This window comes from Callorhinchus milii, unplaced genomic scaffold, assembly GCF_018977255.1.
Source record: "Callorhinchus milii isolate IMCB2004 unplaced genomic scaffold, IMCB_Cmil_1.0 Scaffold1, whole genome shotgun sequence".
Lineage (NCBI taxonomy): Eukaryota > Metazoa > Chordata > Chondrichthyes > Chimaeriformes > Callorhinchidae > Callorhinchus > Callorhinchus milii.
The window spans coordinates 25,452,954-25,471,460 of record NW_024704742.1 but is presented as its reverse complement, the minus strand read 5'-3'; the positions used below and the strand labels follow the sequence as shown (position 1 = coordinate 25,471,460).

Genomic DNA, 18,507 nt, shown 5'->3' with positions numbered 1-18,507 from the left:
TGGCACTTACCATCGCTCTAGGATTTCTTTTTCCTTTGTGCTGTTCTGAGCCAAACTGGACAGCTAAGCTCTTCCCAGGCCTCTGCTGATGTTGCAGGCTGTGTAGGGAACGCCTGGAGCGAGAGACTTCATTTAATTTTCTTCTCTCTCCGAGCAGAAGTGCTTCCTCTTGTGACTTGAGAAGTTAAGTCTTTTTTTCACTAAAGTTGAGATTAGACGTCCAGCCCTACTCGCCGTGACAGAAAGGGACTACCCAGGCCCAGAGATGGTGCAGAGGACAGCAACAAAGATGATCCCCAGTGCTAGAAGAAGAATGAGTAACAATGAGACACCAGAGAACAAGAGACCACAGATGTAGAGTTGCACAGGGCAATTTCAGTAAGTATTTCTTTACCCCGTGGGTAATTCCCAACTGGATCAAGTTACCAAGATATGTGGTTAAAGCCAGGACATTGGACTCGTTTGAAAAACAGCTTGATGGTCTCTTCGGTCTTGAAAGCGGATGTCTCTGAGAGGACCTTATGAAGATATACAAGATTTTAAATGGGATTAAGAAAACCCAGAAACTGTATTTTCTAATGTGCCAAGACAGCAGAACAAGAGGACACAGGTTTACAGTTGCAAAGGGCAAGTTCAGGACAGATACCAGGAAGTATTTATTTACCTAATGGGCAATTAGCAACTGGAACAAGTTCTCATTGTAATGATAAATGACCAAGTTGTATAACTGTGTCATAGCATGCAAATGAGACACGTTTGTTTGTTGAATGTAAGATACCTGACTTGTAGTCACTGTGTAATACCTACTGTTGCCGTTTTAAGCATTGCAATCGCCTAGTCAATACTGCCACCTTGTGGAGTGAATGCAGCTTTAAAACCCTCAGCTGCTGGAGACAAATTAATTTTGATTATTTTTCTTTAAAAAATTCAGGTCTGGAAAGGATCCATGCAGTCAAATAAACCAGATAACAAAATATTCTCCGGTCTCTCTTACACACCTCAATCAATTTCTACTTAAATAGTTGTTCATTCCCTCTTGAATCTGCCTCATTTTTAGCAGCTACGGAATCTAAAGATGCTTTACAGTAATTATTGGTAAGTGGTAGGCAAACATAGCAGCTATTTTGCTCAAAGCTAGGAGAGGATTGTCAGCCAGGACTATCTCCCATTTCTTTTCAAATAATGTCATAGGGTATTTAACATCCCCATGACCAGGCAGATGAGACCTCGAATTAATGTCTCATAGAATTGCAATCACCAAGCCACTTACAATGAAACCAGCGACTGGAGAATTGATTTCTGCGGGGGCAAAGTTATTCTCGTTTCATAATCAGCCTTGCACAAGCACATAGAGGCTCAAAAATCAATACAACTGCAACTTGTTTGGATCATATTTATTAAAGTTTATAAAAATACGTTTCAAGTGATGCTGCAATTGCGGCAAAAATAAGAAAGTGCATTCGTTCCACTGGCAAATGTTTTGAGTCACCATCAAGGTCAGTCACTGGTCTAATTCATTGTCGTTCTGCAAAGTTTTCATAGCTAGACCCCACAGTGTCAGGCTGGAGAGGAACGGTCCTTCATTTGTTCGGTATGAAACATTAGGCGGGTGACTTCCAAAGGGCACGTTAATGTGAATGTCCAAACTAGTCACTGATGATCGCACGGTGGACGGGTTCTGGGCGGCCAGGGATTCTTCAGGTCTTGGACTGCTCTCAACGGAGCAAGTGTGCATTGGGTGGGATGCTTCAGGCTTGTGGTTTTTAACAGAATTCAGGACCATCTTGTGATGATCACCCACTAACTGCTGCTGGACCAAAGAGCTGTATTCCGAGTGACCGTCTTCAGGCCCAGCTGAGGTTTCGCTCGCTGCACTGGAAGGCTGCTGCTTTGGTTCAGAGTGAAGCTTGTCCATTACAGGCAGTAAAGCGACCTGCATAGCTTGACCAAGTGGCTCAGAGTTTGGTGACCTTTGCTCTGCAGCTTGCTGGCAGGAGTTTTCCTCCGCGCTGTCAACCTCCTCGTCCCTCACTTGGTTCTCTCCGTTGTACCTGCAGTGCATTCGCTTGTGCCTGTGTAAAACCGCAGACCGGGTGAAGCACTTGCCACACGTTTCACAGTTGTATGGCCTTTCGCCCGTGTGTGTTCTCACGTGCCGACGCAAATCCCCAGATCCAGCAAAGCGTTTTCCTGCAAGTTGAATCAAGACAGGTTGCTTAATATTTGCCACACGCTGCATGCACACCAGCCAATTTGTTTACGGTCAAGCCCAAACAGCCATCTTTTTATCCCCAAGAATGGTGCTCTTCGCAAGGAAGCCAACAACCCCCCCATATCAAATAATAATAATCACTGCAAATTATAGAATTATAGTATTATGTCGTCGAGACGTCACAACATGTTTTACCAGATATACTGTGAAGTGTATGTATTTTATTCGTGAATGTGGCAATGAATTTGTGCACAGCAATAACACACAAACATGTACTCCCTTACATGGAGTGAGTGACTATTTTTATTTTGGGGGATTGTTGGTCAGGACACCACGAAAGGTGCGATTGATATAGCACCTTTCACATCAGGTGAGGGGGGGGGGGGGGGGGGGGGAGAGGGGCCAAGTGTCTCAAAAGACTTCATGGGAAATACTGTGAAGTGCAGCCACAAAATACAGTCAATCCTCTTGACAGTAACATCCTGTGAAGCGCTTTGAAGCGCTTTGGGACGTCCTCCCGACGTGAAAAGCGCTATATCAAATGCAAGGATTATTATTATTATTTGAGACATCTCAATGACATAAGGCCCTATATCAAATGCAAGGATTATTATTACCTCGATCGGTATTTACAGCGTCTTTAGTGCAGGTGCTGGATAGCATCTTGGCTTGGAGAGTGAAGAGAGATAGGCATCCTTTATTGTGCATTAAGGTGCAGATAACAGTTCTGAACATAGCACACAGTAATAATTGTACTGAATGAGCCACTTGAGGGGAGAAATCCAAAGTGTCCACGTATGCCAATGCTCAATAACACAAAGTACCTACCACATGTTAAGCAACTATATGGCCTCTCCCCTGTGTGTCGGATCCTGTGCTTGACAAGTTTTCTCTGCATGTTGAAAGATTTTCCACACTGGTCGCAGGTAAACAGCTTGTCCGCACTGTGGGTCTTCTTGTGCTCCTTTAAGTTACTGAAGTTACTGAAACCTGTAGCAACATTTAAAAAGTATGACATGGTGCAGCATAAGTCAACTGAAGTCTAATATTAAGCATGAAACTGTTCAGAAGAGCCTGCAGAATTCTAATTATTTGGCACCAATATGCCAAATCAACTGAATATAGCACCAATACACCAAGTGACAGAAAGTAGCTTGTTACTATGTCAGGACCTGATTTCTACTGCCACAGAAAGGTCATATAGATAGAGATAAGGCACTCGCACATAGGCAGCATGGGGTGAGGAGGGGAAATCACAGTAACCACTGGTCCACTCTTGTGCTCTTTTATCCTAGCATTTGACTCGTGAGAAGAACAGCCCTGAGTTTGTCTTCTGGGCTACAAAACTGGCAAAAAAAAAAGATGTTGGATAGCATAAAGTCATGCCATTACGACATCGCACCAGAAACTCCAATAAATATTATTGAAACCAAACAGTGAACAGAACACTGTATTTTTGACCTTCTCCCGGAGTTTCAATCTAGCAGTAAGGGGGAAGCTTACAAACTGTGTGTGTATGGGGCGGGCAGGGGAGACAGCGGGGGAACAAGAGAGACAAGTATAAAAGAGAGAGAGCGCATAAGAAGGCTGAGTAAACACTGCAGACACTCACTTTTCTGACAGCTTATATGTCAGTTGTTGAAAGTGTAACAAAGCAGAATAACCAAGAGTGAAATAGATGTAACGGCATCAAACAAAGCTATTGGTAAGTGCTCTGAGATGCCACCTTGTAAGAAGGGGCTATATACATGCAAGTCGCTGTTTCATATTTGTGAGATGTACGGTCCAACCTCACTTGTGAAGGCATTTACTGTAGCTCATTGCTTCTCTAGACACATTCTCAATTTGTTGGCGGCTTAAAGCATTAGGCTTAAATCCTGAAAGCCAGCATAGAGCAAAACCTTTAGGAGGTCCGTAATTCCATCTAGACTTAGCCTGGAGGACCACTTTGCCTCGAAATTGAAATCCATACAGATTGTGATCTTACTCTGGAAACCAATTTCCACATCGAGATTGAATCTAAAGATTTTCCACAATTCTGCACAATCTTTAAATTTTAAGACAAAACAGTTTTAAGGCTAAGACTAGATGGAATTGCCTCCTGTTGTGGCAAAAAAAAGTGGGAACTCTCATTATCACTTTAATAACAAGAAGAAGCAAACTAGAGATAGATATTCTTTGCTGTTACGGGACAGAAGAGTTTTAAAATATGCCGAAGACAAACCTCGACCACAGATGTCACACAGATGAGGTTTTTGCCCTGTGTGAATAACAATATGGCGCTGTACATCACCGGAGGCAGCAAATCTGAAATAAATAAAAGGACGATGGTTTACAAGAAAGGACCACTACCAAAGAATTTTCACAAATCTTTCAAAATAATCAGCGCGATTTTAATACCTTAAAATAGCTCCCCTGGAGTGGGGGCGCGATTGGTAAGTGAGAGAGAAAGGGAAAGCATTTGTGCACCTATTAAGTTTGCCTTTATTTCTTGTTGAGTATGAATTTAGTAGCCGATGATTTGGTGCATACAACAACCCCAGTGATCAGGTACCTAAATGCTGCACTACACTGGTTTGTGAGACGGATTGAATTTCTGACAAAACCAGTACTCGCCACAATTGCACGCAATGGCACCTGTTCAGCCTTTGCAATACAGATCGACTTTCAAATCTCAGTGCTGAGATTGATTTGACACACATTCATTTCACTATTTATTATGCTATTTGACTAACATACGTCCAGAATATGTTTGTAACAGGAAACTTTATCTAGCCCCCCATGTTTACCTTCAGCAAGCTGACTGGGAATGGTATTTAACATCCTACTGATCAGTGTGTAATTTCTGGACTCTCTTGTAACTCTCTGTAGTATTCAGCCAGAATTTATTATAAAAATACATTTAGTGAATGTTTAGCTTCTACAATTGCATCCATCCAGGACGATGTAGTCCTTGGGAGTCCAGCATTTGGTATAACCTTGTATCTATTCGTCATTATAATATAATAATAATCCTTGCATTTGATATAGCGCCTTATCACGTCTTCGGGACATCTCAAAGCGCTTCACAGAATATACTGTAAAGTGAATTGACTGCATAATTTCACACAGCAGCGTCCCACAAAGAGTTGTGGATTGAAGTGACCAATTTGTGATTATTGTAAATGACCCATGGTCTAGATACCCAACATAGAGATAATGCTATAGTGATGGCCTTATAATAACAGTAAAGTAATTACTAAAGGACTGAACTGTCCTCTCTGAAATCATATCTTCCCTTACAGATGGGAAACCAAATTATCCTGCTGCCTCTCCCCATGTGTCTATGTGAAATGCACATGGGTTACATATTCAGCAAGATCAGGAGGAGCCAAATAAAAACTCTTTGGTCTTTTTTTTAAAAAAAGACGGAATTTCATAAAACCCATTTTACATTTTAAAGGATTTTGTGGGATTAGAGTTGGCAGGTTAATCATTGAGACAAACTCACTGTTATCTCTTTCCCATCTGTGATTTGCAACCTGTCAGACAACAGAATGAGATTAAAACATTGCCCATTGCCTCCAGTTTTGCAGAAGAACCAATGTTCGCAAATATGCACTTATCACCATTACCTTTTGCCACAGATTTCACAAATGTATGGTTTTTCACCAGAGTGCCGTCGTAAGTGAGTCTGGAGATTTCCTGCCTGGCAAAGATTAAAATGAATAATTTCAAACAAAATTTAAACCCAAAAGCACAAAGGTATTTACCAGCCCTAAAGTCAAATTACTTGCCTTTTAGGTTCTTCTTTATTCTTTAAATGAAAACATCGTCCCCAACCCCTAAGACTGAGCCCCAGTGCATGGTTTCATGCCACTATAGTTGGAAGGAAGCCTTCCTCCAGGCCCACGGAGTCTCCAGTACTGAAGGAAGAAGATATTTCTCTTAAGACCAACAACTGGTTCACCCTAGCTATCAACTGGGAAGCTTTCAAGAAGGGTGTCAAGTTCAGCCTACACAATTAGTCTAAATGGCCACTGCTACAAGACAACTCTGCACACTGCCACCACAAACTTTGTTCTCTCCATTTACTTAGGTCAACATATCAGAGAATGCACAGAGGTTGGAGCGTATTACTAGATGTACAATTACTTGCATTTGATATAGCACTTTATCGTGTCGTTGAGACGTCTCAAAGCGCTTCACAGAATATACTGTAAGGTGTAGTGACTGTATATCTTTTGAGCAAAATGTGGAAGCCAATTGCGCACAGCAGTGCCCCACAAACAGCACAACATTCCTGACCATGATGATTCATGTTTGGCTTTCAGTTTATTAATGCCTGAACTCAGACACGCTCAGTGTCCTTGAATTGCACTACGAGTTATTCTATATGCCGTTGTAGATTACAAAGCGGTTTAATTGCAATTTTTCCTTTTGCTGAAATCTGGTATCGAAACGGGCAGTGATAAATTCAGTTTGCAAGTGACTCATTTTAGGTTCCTTTTTTTTTAAAAAAGTCTCAAATGTAAGTAATAGATCACTCTTCAAATGGAAGTTCCGTAAATATATAGAGGGCAAGTTAAAAATATTTACATTTCATATAGTGCCTATAACATTGCAAAACACTTAATGTAGAATTGCTGTTATGTGTAGTGACTGTGGAGCTGCAGGCAAATGTGGCAGCCAATTTGCACACATCCGGGTCCCTCAAACAAATGAATGTGCAATTTTTCTGAAGGATTGTGGCAGCAAACCAGGAGCAATTCCATTTTCTTTTCAAATCAGGTCACCCGATCTTGAATGTCCCCCTTGAATGGGCATATAGGACAGGACCTCGGTTTAATGACCCATCTGCAGGAGGACACCTCTGATACTCATTACCTTGTATGTATTAGACATTTGCTGTTGCCAAGAGCTGCTCTTAGACCCGTTCTATCATTTTTAATCATCCAGTCCAACTGTCGACAGCTTCCTGTGTCACATCCCGTCCTTCTCAGGACATGGTTCTGAAAACAATGTTGGATCGTTTATGGAAAGAGTCCAGCCATCCATTCGACGCTTTGACCCATCTCAAGACATTCTCGTCGACTGTGCCGGGTCCAAAACACTGATTGTCCAGCGCCTTGGGACATCCTCCCGACGTGAAAGCGCTATACAAATGTAATGTTGTTGAAGTCTACATTCCCCAACGAACTTGCAAACATTGCTGCTCACAGGGTGCCTACGTGCCAAAGTTTCTTTGAACTACTCCTAACAAAGCTGATTTAAATCTTCGTTGCCAGTCGATCCAGCAGTGGATTGTTCTCATTGTTCGCTGTGCTGTGATCTCTCGCTTCCACTTCAGTATGTTTTCCATTTGTGTCTGTCCGCAGTTAAACTGCACGGCCAATTTCCTGCTGCTCTTCTGTGTCGCTTCACGAATGCCAATCACCTCCACTCACTGTTCTAAAGTGAGTAGCTTTCTCCCCTGAGTCGATGTTTTGTGAGGCACAGACAAGATGTCAGGAAAAAACAGACCAGGTAATGTATAAAGAACTGGCCACTGAAAAGGGTGTCAGCACAAAGGCACAGGGCATGGCCACTGGTTGCGTTAAGACAGGTGGTTGCTGAATAGAGATGGTTTATTACGCAAAATCTGTCCGGACTTTTCCAGGGCGGTTGCTGAATGGAGGTGGTTGCTTGAACAGACTTGACTGTACTTTGGGTTGCGAGGAATTCAAACACCGTTTTTGAAAAGGGTTGAGAATATAGAGGAAGCAGTGACCTATCTAACGGAGCAGCAGAGGCCAGAGATTCTGAAATTCCACCTAGATCTAGGTTTACTCTATTAACGCAGCATTCAGAGAGTTCCTGAAATGGATTAATATTCAGTCATAAACCCAGCTTCAAAAAACCTACAGAAAACAGACTTTAAAAATAAGGATTTTTTCTGAAATGCTATGTTAATAGAGTAAATCTAGACCCAGATGGAATTTCTCCCCACCAGTGATCCAGGCCCAGAGTGGTGTATCTTCCAAGCCCAAAGCTCCAAGTCAATAGAAGCTGTAAGCTTTAAACACAGCGAGGGCAGGATCAAGTTGTGCCAAATGAGTCCGGAACCAAAGACGAGATCAAAGGTTAGTAGAGAGATTTGGATCAATCCGAGGCTCTCTGTTAAATCGTTGAGCAGTCCTTAGGATCCAGTGCAATACTTTAGCAGAGTACCCATGTGGCTGACATTAGCATGTTGTCTGTTCAATCTTATTGGAAAAGAATAAGACTTTTTACTGCTCCCCCTCCCCTTAAAACTCATCTCTGTGACCATGCAATTGGCCACTTTCATCCCCCCACCCCACACCGGGATCCCAATCAGTTGTGTGAAGCGCTTTGAGACATCATCCTCCCGACGTGAAAGGCGCTGTATGCAAATTATAGTTGTTGTTGCTCTACTACTTACCTGCGAAAAGTGCTTCCCACAGATATTGCACTCAAACGGTTTCTCTCCTGCAAGAACAAGAAACACACAGAAATTATTGTCAATAATAACTTGCTCCTTCAATTGCACTGTGATTCATTACTCGCTTCGCTTCCAGCATTAAAGTGATTGGGAGCAGCGAGCCTGATTTACACGTTCTGCTCCAGAACTTTGCAGTCCATTGGCGGAGAAGAGTACAAGCGAATGGGTAGGTAGAGCAGGGTTAAAGCAGCGCAAAGTACAGGTTATCTCTAATGTAATTCAATATGCCCAGCCCTTTTAACATTAATCATGAATGAACATGTTATGTCAAAAGGACTTCAAACGCGTTTCAGTAATTATTGCCATGAATAGTGACTGCTTTTGTAGGCGAACGTGGCATTCATTCTGCACGCAGCAAGGTCCTATGAAGAGCACATGGTGAGGTGATTGAACCTCGAGGACTGTTGACCACGACCATTTGAAGAACCCCCGCATTTTCTTCTTTTCAAATAGTGATCTTTAACATCCATGTAAAAAGGGCAGATGGGACAGTGTGTTAAAGTTCATCTACAGGACAGCTCTTTGTTGCAATGGAGTGTCATGCTCGACTAGGAGCTCAAGTCCCAATGTGGGGCTTGAAATGGTTCCTGAAAAGTTGTTGTAGAGGTTCAGTACGAGCGCTTTTCTGTAACCAATTTTGAGCAGCAGCAAATCAATCTGCACCACTTGGCTTTTTGCTGTCCTGGGACAAATCAATATTCTGTCACAACTACGTCCTCAAGGCAATCTCACGAGCCTGGCTCCAGTGCAAATCACAGCCCATTATACCCAATTCATTGCTGTGGAAATTTCAGAGCAAATCACTGTAAAGTGGATTGATTGTTTATTTTGTGGGCAAAACGTGGCAGCCAGCTTGCACATAGCAATATACTGTACTCGCTTCCAAGGCGAGTGCTGCCTTCAAGTCCCGCCTACCTCTCTGCCTATATTTTGTATAAAATATAGACTCAGCCTTCTCTCCTTTGTTCTGCGTCCAGCCCCATCCCTGTAAATATTCTATTAATGTACAAGTTATTTTTTAATGTTAATTCTTTGAGGGATTAATCACTGCAGTAATTATGAGGTGAACATCGACAACAAATAACATTATTTATATCTATGTATATATTATTTAATAATGCATTATATTTAAACCATATAGGTATCCTTGAATGATTTCAAGGCAGTAAATCTCATTTCACTCTTTAGATGACAATGTATCCCCTCTCAGTATTAATATTAATAAGTTAATATTATCTGAATCCCTTCATAAGATCATGTTTACAATCTAGGCTCCTCGTTTTCACATATATGCACCAGGACCAATCTATCGCTGTGGATCAAGACAAAAAAAATGTACTGTAAAGAAAAGAATGCAATAGTATTTTTAATTTTTGCATAAAGAGTAGTGTAGAAGCTAAATGGGGGATGGGGAATATATTCTATTAAGCTAGAATTTTTTTAATGTTAATTCTTTGAGGAATTAATCACTCCAGTAATTATTAGGTGTTTATCGACAACAACATCTACAATCAACCTAGAAACAACAACAACAACTAACTTGCATTTATATAGTGTCTTTCACATAAGGCAACATCTCGGAGCATTTTAGAGGGATGGAACTGAACGCCGAGCAAAGAAGAGGTGATAGGGTCTATATATTATAGAAAATATAGGCAAAGAGCTAGGACTTGAGGTGGGATTTAAAGGCAGAGAGAGATGGAGCAAGACAGAGTGGTAGAACAATGAACAATAGTGACCAACCCAATAGAATAATAGAACAAAAATATGAATAGAACTAACAATGATTGCACTGTAAACAGCACTGATTTTAGGTAAACCACAGCCATGACCATGAAACCTTTCCTACTTTCCACATCCTCATGGAAAAGCCAAAGGAACCGAGTACATTTCCAGGTAATGCAAGCAGGGCACTAAAGGCAGTTTGTTTTAAAAAAAATCTGGTGCCTATTTCCTGTAACTTCAGGAGTCTTAAATTCCCAACAAGGAGTTTGGCACTCTTCTTACCAAGATCTTTTACAATAAAAATAATAAGGATACAACAATGAACAGCAACCAAACGAACAAAATAAATGGAACATAAATGTGAACAAAACAAACACTCGGTAACTGCAATAACAACTAAATTGGTGGGACAGAACCACAACAACAAAATTACTTTTGTATAGTGCCTTTCACTTTGGGAGGACATCCCAAGGCGCTGGACAATCAGTGTTTCGGACCTGAGCTGGGGGTCGGGGAGGGTAGAGGGCAGGGGGGTGACCAGAGGCACGTTCAAAGAGGAGGGTCTTGAGACAGATCTTGAAGGAGGCAAGAGAGGGGGCAAGGCAGAAGGACTGCGGGATGGATTTCCAGAGGGTGGGGCAGTCAATGGTGGGGCGGGCGAGGTGGGGGACGAGAAACAGGCCAGAGCCCGCTGAGCAGAGGGAGCAGGCAGGTTAGTAGGGGGTTAGAAGGTCACAGAGGTCTGGGGAGCAAGGCCATGGAGAGCTTTGAAGGCGAGAACCAGGATCTTGAACTGTATCCTCTGTGTGATGGGAAGCCAGTGGAGTCAGGCGAGGATGGGTGTGTGGAGCCTAGTGCAGGAGAGGACACAGGCTGCAGAGTTCTGGATGATCTGCAGCCTAAGGAGAGAGGAGTTGGGGAGGCCGACAAGCAGGCAGTTTGCGTAGTCGAGCTTGGATGTTATGAATGCGTGTATGAGGGTCTCAGCGGACTTGGTGTGAGACAGTGGCGGAGCCGGGTGATGTTGCGAAGGTGGGGGAAGGCAGTGCGGGACATGGCACGGATGTGAGGTGGCAAGGATAATTGAGGCTCAACGAAGACGCCAAGGTTCTGGACTCTTAGTAAGCTGGATGGTGATGCTGTCAGTGTCTGAGGTGTGGAGGCGCTGATGTGGAGGCAATCAGGAGGGTCTCAGTCTTGTTGATGTTCAACTGTAGTTAGCTCTCATCCAGGACTTGATGTCTGTCAGACATTCTGGGGTCGAGGGTGGAGTCAGAGAGATAAGAGTTGGGTGTCTTCCGCGTACATGTGGAAATTCACCCCATGTCTGTGGATGATGTCACTAAGAGGGAGCGTAGAGACACTGAAGAGGAGGGGACCAAGGACAAAGCCCCGAGGAACGCCGCACGGAACAGTGTGGGGCTAGAGGAGAAGACGCTTGTAGAGATGAAGTGCAGACATGCAGACAGTGTGAGAGGTACGATCTGAACCAGTCAAGGACAGAACCATGCAGGTTGAGGTGAGAAGAGAGGTGGTGGATGAGGATAGTGGTCAACAGTATCGAATGCAGCAGAGAGGTCAAGGAGGATGAGGAGGCAGAGGGAACCCAGTTTGCAGATGGACAAAATACCATTTGTCACTTTGACCAAAGGTGTTTCTATGCTGTGGGTGTCACGGAAACCCGATTGGAGAGGTTTGTGAAGGGAGTGGCGGGAGAGGAAGGAGCGAAGTTTGGAAGCAACATCCCGTTCCAGAACCTTGGAGAGAAAAGAGAGTTTGGAGATGGAGCAGTAGTTTGAGAACAGTGGTGGGTCTAGGGAGGGATGTTTTAAGGATAGGAATGATGATGGCAGTTTTTAATGGGGTGGGAATGGTGCCAGTGGACAGTGAGAGGTTTATGATGTCTGTGAGTAAGGGGGCAAGGACGTGGAGCTGGGCGGTAGGAGAGGAGTAGGGATGGGGTCAAGGGCATAGGTGAGCGGTTTCATGTGGGTTCTGGTGGTGATGAGAAAGTTGGGGGGGGTTCGAAGGTGGGAGGGATGGGTAGGGGCTGGGGTGTGAGGGGGAGATGGGGAGGGGGTAGTGGTTGGAAGAGCAGGGGCAGCTGAGCGGATTCCCTTGATTTTGGTTTTGAGTAAGTCCAGCATCTCCTCGCAGTTGGCATTGGAGGAGAGGATAGGCGAGGCATGAGAGGGTGGGCAGAAGAACCGGTTGGTGATGGAGAAGAGCTTGGGGTTCCTCTTGACATATTGACATGTAACTCATTAGTCAATAGCTATTTGTACCTAGTTTCCTTTCATGCCAGTGTTTTTTTTACTCCTGATATAATAATGAATTCGACACTTTACTGAACACAGTGTAATATAATAAATTACACTTATGTGATTCTGGAATGAACGACTCAGAATTCTCTTTTAAAGTGGGCTCTGACCAGATTTGCTTTCCTCCGTATCTGCAACTTCCCTATTCCCTCACAGCTTGGGCTCCCACTCAAGTTTTTCTAAGATGATCTATTCAAGATATTATTCTTTGTGAGTGGGTGAGCATTACAGCTATAGTGTGACTCTATTTGTGGCTGGCTGATAAGGATGGAGCCAGGGGTAATCTGGTGGGCAAGGATATGAGAGAAGCATTCAAAAAGAGACTGGAGTTTGTCTGGGTCCTGGCCTGCAATTTCCATTGACCATCCATTGTGATGCACAACATTGGTCTCTTTATTCGCCTTTTAATACACAGTCGCAGCACTTCACCATAAATCCTGTGAAGTGCCTTGAGACGACTCGACAATATTATAAGGTTCTACACCAAGTGCAAGGAATATTATTTGTGAAAAAAAAACAAATCAAGAATTCAGTACATTGCCACATCTTCACTGTACCTGTGTGAGAACGCTTGTGCAGTTCCAGATTGCTTGGGTGCTTGAATGTTTTCCCACACAACTCACAGCAATATTGCTTCTGGGAGTGACAAGATTGGGACTGAACGTTCAAGCTACTTAATGGCTGGTCAGTTGCATCTTCCAAAAACTCAGGAGTTTCGTAATCAACAAGTACCAGCCCCTCCTCCCTCAAAGGTGAGACACATGACTTGGTGACTTCTTGATCGACTGCCTCTTTCGTCCCAGAATGACAGTCTTTGCACTGATCCTCTACAAAGTTTTTGCTTGAACTGAGCTCGTCGCTCCTCGCTGCTTCGCTGGTTTCATTTGCTCGGGGTTGCGTAGGTGGTGGCGGTTCAGGCAGCTTCTGAGACCGTAGGTAATCATACTTCTTAAGATGAATCGTCTTCTTCAAGTGGCTCAGTGGTCTAACAGGCTGCGGGTCTATCTCTGCTCCATCCTGGTTGAAGGACCACCTGCCTTCTTTGTGAGCGACAGTTCCCGACAGCGAAGGTTCGTGCCCAGCAGTGTTGCCCTCCGCATGTTCCAAGGGAGGTCCATCCTTCGCACTTGGTGTCGCACTTAACCCGTCACACACTGCTCTTCTCCGCGCTCCTTGGTTATTGTTAAAAAAAAGAGCTGGGTTTTGTTTAAACGTTTCTTTCCCGTAACAACTGTAGACTTTGGAAGGCTGCGAGCTCTGTCTGACTGGATAATCTGAAGAATTCCTGTCTGGTATTTGTCCCGGAATTTGGTTCTGCAACGTTGCTGATATTTCGGCTTGGGAAGTATCAGGAAGATGTCTGTATAAAAGGCCCAGCTCCTGAGCTTTGTGACCCTGGATCTGTAGCCCAAATTGGCAGTCGCGGCTCATCTGGGCGTTTTCGTTATCCTCCAGCAGGTCTTCTGTATCGGTGGTCAGTCCTTCATGCAGAGAAACAGCGGGACCGGCTGGCATGCTCCCAGGCACACCTAGAACACTTGTCGAAGTCTTTAGGAACGTATAGCACAGGCTGAGGACATTGGGTACCTGTAAGCACTGGGCAATATCCAACATGGCCTGGACATTTTCATGATTAAGATCAAGATGAGATGTGTACATGAAATCCAGGATCTGTCCGATGCCACCAACGTTTTTAATGTCCAGATGAAAGACGTCACGGCTCTGACCAGAACAATTCTGAAATAACGTCCTGTAACAACATACAAAGGGTTATTATTTGTTTGGCTAAGTTGGTAGCACCTTCACCTATGGGTGAGAAGGCTACAAGTTCAAGCTCTATAATAAATAATAATAATCCTTGCATTTGATATAGCACCTTATCACGTCATTGAGATGTCTTACAAGAGCTTCACAGGATACACTGGATTGAAACTAAGGCTGGACTCATTGTCAAGACTGACATTCCAGTCCACTACTGAGAAAATGCTGAATTGTCAGGGCAACCTTCTGACCCAGAGGCAAGCGTACTGAAGATTTTAAAAGGTTAATGGCCATGGTACAGGACAGAAATGTCATACTTCAGGTTTTAAAAAGAATCAAAATGAGGAAAGCGTTTACAATTTCTAGATTATTTAAATGTCTAAATACCGAACTAGAGTCAACGGGCATCAAATTGAGCTTGCAAAAAGAAACAAATCCAGTGAAATAGGAATATTATTTTTCTTTTGTTGAGAAATTAAGTGACAGACCAATCCTCACAGTAGCCTTCTCTACCCGTCTTCAAAGGCCATCAAAAACCTCTCTCTATCACCATGACTATGTTCACCCTATTCTCTAAACCCAGTCTCACATCCTGCCCAGTATCCGGCAGTGTAAAACTCTTTGAGACATTATGTGAAGGACATTATATAAATTCAAGTTGTTGCTAATCACAGTACAGATTTATTTTGTAAAAATATAGAATATTCTTTGTTTCCCAAATATTCACAGCTTACCCACCTAAAGTACTGGCTGAATGCAGCCAATACATTCTTATGAGCCTTAAAGCAAACACCCTTCACCACCAGCAGGCAGTCGCATAGAAAGCCTTGGATGCGCTGTTCATGGAGCTGCTGAAGAAGGTGACAGCTGTGATTTGCTAGGGAATCAATCGCCATCCTTTAACTAACCTAGGACCGAAAAAAAACTGCAGTTAACAAGAGATTTGGAAGATGGAAAAACACTGGAATAGTTTGTGATTTTATTTGTATGATGATACTCAACGACACTGAACCATATAAGGCGCAAAGCTATTCGGAGCTGGAAACCAATCTAAAATGTCTGCTGCATTCTTTCTGCTCCAAAATAGTTTTCTGCACTACTTTCATAAGGAACAGTGTTCAGTAATTTCATGTGAATGAGCAAAATTATACATTAGGCAGCTCCCTGCAGTTTTGCACCCCCAAAACAATTGGTTTACGGCATCCTTTTCTTTTCGGTCATGTTTATCCATTGGGATGTGAGTATTGCAGTGGTGCACTGAGAACAACAACAACAAAATTACATTTATAGAGCGCCTTTCACATCGGGAGGACATCCAAGGCGCTGAGAAGGAAACTGCTTCAGAAATTTAACATGTTTAGTGTTTGAAGTATAAAATTCTGCACCTCCAAGTAAAGAAGCAGAACTTAAGTTTTAATTTAAATAACGGGCCATGTTACTTATCATTAACATTTGCCCATTATACGATTGTCTGACTTAACTCTATTGAATGACCCCTCAGTTTAGCCTTTCTTGGATACTACAAATTTCAGCCGTACTGGGCTTTGCTCTTTTCAAGCCTATTCTCCAGCATGCACTGTCTACGTATGCCCAAACAATCAAGCTCAGACTAACTCAGGCCAACAATAAAACACCAGAAATCGCTCTTCAGTCTCCACAAAATAAGGAAGGAAACAGATGGACAATCCCACCAGCTCATTTTCCAATTTAAAAAAAGCTTTTAATTCCAAATGCTAACAGAACATCATAAATTTTGATATAAAGACACAGACTTTGAAAGGGTAAGTAAAAGAATTATCACAATACAAAAACAGAAGGTTTTCCCGACATTCTGTTTACAGTACTTCTCTTGAAACAAACAAGTTGGAAAAACCTATTTACGAATCTTAAAATAAAATTTATATACGATCAGTGAGTTTTTCTATCTCCTCCAAAAACGATCTATTCTTTGAACTGAAAGAATGTATACAGGAACAACTAGTTACTGGAGATCTAATCAGAAGGAAGGGTACTAACTTACTGACAGGTTGTGCACCTCCAGTGTAAAGCATCAAAGCTGCAGAATACGGAGATAGTCAGCAATAATCAACCCAAAGCTAAGGTCAGCTCCTGTCCATTCTTCGTGAGAACTCTGGTCAAACAAGTCTTTGAACCGGAAAACTCCACCGCGCAGCAGGAAGCCATTCAACCCATTGTATTAGTGTCAGTGTTTGCATTTTCTACTAATTTCAATTCCCCTCTCTTTGCCCCATAAACTCTAAATCCCATCCTCCACACACTCTTATAATAATAATAATCCTTGCATTTGATACAGCGCCTTATCACGTCGTTGAGATGTCTCAAAGCACTTCACGGCATATACTGTAAATAATAATAATAATAATAATCCTTGCATTTGATATAGCGCTTTTCACGTCGGGAGGACGTCCCAAAGCGCTTCACAGAATAGACTGTAAAGTGAATTGACTGTATATTTGTGGGCGAACGCGGCAGCCAATTGTGCACAGCAATGTCCCACAAACAGTCGTAGATTGAAAATGACCAATTTATTATTGGTTTTGGTTTTGGAGGGATTATTATTAGGCTCTGTGTGGAGTAAGGAAACTTGCCCAAGGTTTCGCCCTCTGCCTGGAATTGAACTCAGGTCTCTCACTTGCAAAGCGAGTGCTCTAACCACTGAGCTACAGGACTCCACAAAGTGAATTGAATTGACTGTATATTTTGTGGGCGAAATATGATCATTATAACTATTGTTATTATCTTATAGGTATTATTACAACAACTTATCCAATGCCGTTTCAAATGAACCCCAATCAGCTCTGTTCCAACAGCCACCCGGGGGCTAAATCAGACACAGAAGAGATAAAACACAGGTAGCTCCTGCCCAGGGTGGAGGGTACAGGGAATTGCATATACAATACATGTATTGTTATTATACAATACAGTCTCTATTCTTTATTCATATGCATTTATGGGAATCCTGGAATTCCCACGTGTAGGTGTAATGCAAAGGTCTGACTGAATACACGGTGATGGGTTTCTGCATATGTGTCAGACACACAGCAAACATATATATAGTATATACACATACACAGAGGGACCAAAAAGTGTTGAAGCTGCTCTATTGTCTAAAACAAATACCATCATCATTTCGTTAAGACTTATTAGACATGGAAATGGTATCACGACTTTTTGGTCACCCTCTGTGTGTGTGTGTGTGTGTGTGTGTGCACATACATTATATATATACATATATATAATATATAAATTAAGAGAGAGAGAGAGAGAGAGGAGAAAGGAAGATAAAAAGCAGAGAGGACACGACAGGGCGATGCAGTCTGCACCGAGCCCAGGCCCGCCCGCCCGCGGCCGCGTTCCATTCCCGGGGGCCCCGCGTTCCATTTCCCGGGGCCCCGCGTTCCAATCGCCCGGGGCCGCGTTCCATTCCCCGGGGCCCCGCGTTCCATTCCCCGGGGCCAGCGTTCCAATCGCCCGGGGCCCCGCGTTCCATTCCCGGGGCCCGCGTTCCATTCCCCGGGGCCGCCCCGCGTTCCATTCCCCGGGGCCGCCCCGCGTTCCATTCCCGGGGCCGCGTTCCATTCCCCGGGGCCCGCGTTCCAATCGCCCGGGGCCGCGTTCCATTCCCGGGGCCGCGTTCCAATCGCCCGGGGCCGCGTTCCATTTCCCGGGGCCGCGTTCCATTCCCCGGGGCCCGCGTTCCAATCGCCTGGCGGCTCTCCCCCCCCCCCGGCGCCGCGCGCTCCCCTTCTCCTCCTCCTCCTCCTCCTCACCTGCAGCTGCTGCTGCTCGGCCGCCGCCTCCTCCTCCGCCTCCTCCCATCACATCACATCACATCATCCCGACACAGCCACCAACACACGGGGCAGAGACGGACACGGACACGCGGGCCACTTCAGTCCGGAACCACTCTGCACGGTCGGGGCCAAGCAGGGAACAGACGAGGTGCCGCACCTTTCCGGTCGCTTCCCTCCTCCTTCCCTCCTCCC

At 43.9% G+C, this 18,507-nt stretch overlaps 1 protein-coding gene across 1 annotated transcript; it reads right to left on the bottom strand.

The window, feature by feature from the left end:
• Nucleotides 1–1,379: 1,379 nt before the first annotated feature.
• Nucleotides 1,380–18,320, bottom strand: zbtb49 (zinc finger and BTB domain containing 49). Its single transcript, XM_007897321.2, has 8 exons — nucleotides 18,292–18,320; nucleotides 15,239–15,408; nucleotides 13,297–14,489; nucleotides 8,634–8,680; nucleotides 5,827–5,900; nucleotides 4,437–4,519; nucleotides 3,041–3,202; nucleotides 1,380–2,190 (listed from the first exon to the last, which is right to left on the bottom strand). The coding sequence occupies exons 2-8, from the start codon at nucleotides 15,394–15,396 to the stop codon at nucleotides 1,502–1,504; spliced, it is 2,406 nt and encodes an 801-aa protein (XP_007895512.2). The 5' UTR covers nucleotides 15,397–15,408; nucleotides 18,292–18,320; the 3' UTR covers nucleotides 1,380–1,501.
• Nucleotides 18,321–18,507: the final 187 nt, after the last annotated feature.

Excerpts from the sequence above, each read along its gene's own strand:
- zbtb49 (XM_007897321.2), bottom strand. The coding sequence starts at position 15,396 with ATGGCGATTGATTCCCTAGCAAATCACAGCTGTCACCTTCTTCAGCAG. Across the intron at positions 8,681-13,296 it reads GCACAAGCGTTCTCACACAG|GAGAGAAACCGTTTGAGTGC; the intron begins GTACAGTGAAGA and ends TTGTTCTTGCAG. Across the intron at positions 4,520-5,826 it reads TGTGAAATCTGTGGCAAAAG|ATTTGCTGCCTCCGGTGATG; the intron begins GTAATGGTGATA and ends TATTTATTTCAG.